The sequence below is a fragment of the Lampetra fluviatilis genome, chromosome 48 (genome assembly GCF_964198595.1).
Source record: "Lampetra fluviatilis chromosome 48, kcLamFluv1.1, whole genome shotgun sequence".
Lineage (NCBI taxonomy): Eukaryota > Metazoa > Chordata > Hyperoartia > Petromyzontiformes > Petromyzontidae > Lampetra > Lampetra fluviatilis.
The window spans coordinates 8,319,796-8,324,201 of NC_136322.1; the positions used below are offsets into that span (position 1 = coordinate 8,319,796).

The 4,406-nt window shown below is 55.8% G+C and overlaps 1 protein-coding gene across 1 annotated transcript; it reads left to right on the forward strand.

The window, feature by feature from the left end:
- Nucleotides 1–728: 728 nt before the first annotated feature.
- On the forward strand, nt 729–4,028 carry LOC144948241 (uncharacterized; the record flags this gene model as incomplete). The annotated part of the gene is made up of 4 exons (XM_078877664.1): nt 729–794; nt 1,858–1,933; nt 2,633–2,715; nt 3,801–4,028. Coding segments are annotated over 4 exons (453 nt in total), but the record flags the coding sequence as incomplete, so codon positions are not given.
- Nucleotides 4,029–4,406: the final 378 nt, after the last annotated feature.

Consider the following 4,406-nt stretch of genomic DNA (forward strand, 5'->3'; position numbering starts at 1 on the left):
AGGGTACGGGTATCGGGTACCCGGTTGCGACCTCTGCTGTCCGCCTGATGACGCTGTCGGTTGTAGATTACCAGCGAACCCTCACGGTACTCGAGTTGTAAATGTTGTAGTGGGTTCGCTCTCCAACACACAACGGGTGTAGTGCTGTACTATTGCACTACACTATACACTACACTATACACTACACTATACACTACACTATACACTACACTATACACTACACTATACACTGCACTATACACTACACTATAAACTACACTATACACTACACTATACACTACACTATACACTACTCTATACACTACACTATACACTATACACTACACTATACACTACCCCATACACTACACTATACACTATAATTGTAAATTTTGCTGTGGGTGTTACTCACTGTTGTTCTCGTAACGAATTGGCACGTTCCGTTCACGTGACAAAACCTTGATAATTGGCCGTGCCGGGTGGCGGCGGGTTTCACGACACAATCACGTTCACGCGGTCTAACCCCTGCAAGCAAACAAAAACCAAAAACCCTCCGTTGCGATGGACGTTGAACTTCGTTCCACATGCGTACGGGGCCATGCGTGCTCATCGGAGGGTGCAGCATCGACTCTAATGACCGTCCGTCGCCTTGTTTTCGTTGCCGCTGCCGCTGCTGCTGCTGATGCTGCTTCTTCTGCAGACTCACGCTGCCGTACATCGGCAAGGGCTTCTTCATCAAGAGCTACGGCCCCTACACCAAGTTCACGGCCAAGCTGCTGGGACTCTCGGTGGTGTGGGGAGAGAAGTTTGTGACGGTGAGAGGAACGCGCAACGCCCACGCCACGCCTCGCTCGCTCGATCGATCGATCGCTCGCTCGATAGATCGATCGATGGCTTGCTCGATAGATCGATCGATGGCTCGATAGATCGATCGATCGATGGCTCAATAGATAGCTCGCTCACTCGATCGATCGGTGACGTCACGGTCGATGACGTCACCTGTCGATGGCGTCACATTTGATGACGTCAAGGTCGGTGACGTCATCGACCTGCATCTACATCAACAAGATCGATCGCTCGATAGATCGATAGATCCATCCATGGCTCGCTCGCTCCCCCACGCAGGACGGTCTTGGGCTCCCTGCCAACCCGCGTCGCAGTCGATGACGTCACGGTCGATGAAGTCAGGTCCGGTGACGTCACGGTCGATGACGTCACCTGTCGATGGCGTCACGGTCGGTGACGTCACGGGCCGGTGACGTCACGGTCGATGACGTCACCCGTAGATGGCGTCACAGTTGATGACGTCACGGTCGGTGACGTCATCGACCTTCATCTACATCAGCAAGCCATACTACCCCTACACTGTCACGACCCCTATCACTATCACTACCCCTATCACTACCCCTATCACTGTCACTACCCCTATCACTACTCCTATCACTACCCCCATCACTCCCCCTATCACTACCCCTATCACTATCACTACCCCTATCACTGTCACTACCCCTATCACAGCTGGTGCACGCGCACACGCGTGTGTGTGAGTCGGTGTGTGAGTTTTGTGTGTGGTACGGGTAGGGTACGGGTATCGGGTACCTGATTGCGACCTCTGGGATGAAGCCATGTTGCAGGCGCGGGTGGGTTGATTCTAGGAACTTGAATTGTGAGAAGAGACAAGACGTTGGGAAATGAGTGACAAACGGTGACTCACCAGTGACTCACGGCCTACCCGTACCCGGCCGCACCAGGGTCGCAAACGGGTACCCGTACCTGTACCCGGCCGGGTACTGGTAGCCGGGTATTGGGTAGGATACGGGTATCGGGTACCCGGTAGCGACCTCTGGTCCTGACCCTGTGCCGCGTGCTCTCTTACAGGTGAAGGTGGACAAGAAATACGAGAACACGACGGTGGGACTCTGCGGAAGCTACAGCGGCGTCCGTGGAGCCGGCGGTAAGAATTACCGCGAATCTCTGTCCGTCGCCTGACGAAGCTGGTTGTAGTTGATGGCGGTAACGTCGGGCTCGGGTTGTGAAATGTTGTGGCTTGGCTCTGCAACGCAAGCAGTGTGGTGCTGTACTAGTATCATATACTATAGACTACTACACTATACACTACACAATACACTACTGTACACTACTATACACTACACTATACACTACACTATACACTACACTATACACTACACTACTAAACACTATACACTACACTACTATACACTACACTATACACTACACTTTAAACTACACTATACACTACACTATACACTACTATACACTATACACTACTATACACTACACTATACACTACACTATACACTACACTATACACTACACTATACACTACACTTTACACTACACTATACACTACACTATACACTACACTATACACTGCACTATGCACACAGCGTTGGTGTACGGTGCTTTTTTCCGGAATTTTTGCTGTTTTTTCCCCCCTGGATTTTCTGTTTGCACATAGTCACTTTAAGATGTTTTCTTGTTCATGTTTTAGTTTTTTGTTTGTTGCGGTTGCACCCGATTCAAGAGCCGAATGGCTCACAGGGCTGTACTTAATAAATGAACTTGAACTCGAATTCCACAACCCTCTCCTCCTACCCCCTGCCGCCCTACCCGCTGGCCTGACCCTCCACAGATTCCGTCTCCTCGTGGGTGCAATCCATGAGCACGGGGTCCTGCACAGCGAACGTCTACACACCGCTCGCTGACCCCACCAAAGTGAGTGTCGCTGGGGGGGGGGGCGCCCCGGGCCCCGCACTTTGGGGGGGGGGGTGTGGCGTTGCGTATTCTGGGTAACAAAGACAAAGGTTCCTCCCTCCCCCCCGTGTAGCCTCTACAGGGACTGGGGGCAAGTGCTGTTCGGAGCAAGTCGAAGGTGTCTCGATGGGGGGAGTGAGTAGGCCTGCTCCTCTTTTTTTAAGGCCGAGTCGACCTAGGGGAGGTTCGAGCTCGGGTTCGCCGGGTTTTGTAGCTCGGTGCGCTAACTGCTGCACCACCCATCGCCCCACCCACCACCACCCCCATACAGACACACGCCAAACAAAAACAAAGATCCCCCGTGTAGCCTTAACAGACTGTTGGGGCAAGTGCCGTTAACAAGTGGCACCTGTGAAGGCTACCGGCCAGTGTGGCGATGTTCAATACTACACACCACTACACCAGCTACTCACTTGAGGCTGAGTCGACGTAGGGGAGGCCCAGGTGTCCCACACACAGCGATCCTGCGTGTAGGGCACGCGGGCAACTGCTGCTGTCTCCAGACGGAGGCCAGTCCAGAGACAGAAAGTAGGAAGATTTAGGATGTTCAGCTGATGTTCTCTGTGTCTCGTCTGCACCTCCTCCACCACCTCTTCCACCACCTCCACCTCCACCACCTCCACCGCTACCACCACCACCTCCACCACCACCATCTCCTCCACCACTACCACCACCACATCCACCACCTCCACCACCACCACCTCCACCACTTCCGCCACCACCACCGCCACCTCCACCACCACCACCACCACCTCCATCACGACCACCTCCACCACCACCACCACCTCCTCTTCCTTCATCTCCTTCACCTCCACCACTTCCATCACCACCACCTCCACCACCTCCACCACCACTACCACCTCCACTACCTCCACTACTTCCACCACCACCACCACCGCCACCTCCACCACCACCGCCACCTCCGCCATCACGACCACCTCCACCACCACTACTTCCACCACCTCCATCACCACCACCATCACTACCACCGCCACCTCCATCCCCACCACCACCACCATCACCACCACCGCCCCCTCCCACCCCAGCAAGCGGAGTGCGTGGCGCGCTACTCGGCCTTCGCCTCCTGCACGGAGAACAACTCCCCCTTCGTGGAGCTCTGCCTGGACGCCGCCGCCTCCGCCGCCGCCTCTGCTGCTGCCTCGGCGTGCGCGTCCGAGACGGTCTACGCTCGCCGCTGCCTCCTGCACGGGTTCCCCGCCGACTCCTGGAGGGAGGCCGGCGCCTGCCGTGAGTTTTCGCCGCGCGCCCCGTAGCGGCTGGAGGGAGAGGTCAGGGTTTTTGGTCGGGTGGTGGAGGCTCAGGGTGGTAGAGGGTCAGGTGCTCGGGGGTCAGGTGGTGGAGGGTGGTGGAGGCTTAGGGTGGTGGAGGGTCAGGGTTTTTGGTCGGGTGGTGGAGGCTCAGGGTGGTGGAGGGTCAGGGTTTTTGGTCGGGTGGTGGAGGCTCAGGGTGGTGGAGGGTCAGGGTTTTTGGTCGGGTGGTGGAGGCTCAGGGTGGTGGAAGGTCAGGGTTTTTGGTCGGGTGGTGGAGGCTCAGGGTGGTGGAGGGTCAGGGTTTTTGGTCGGGTGGTGGAGGCTCAGGGTGGTGGAGGGTCAGGGTTTTTGGTCGGGTGGTGGAGGCTCAGGGTGGTGGAG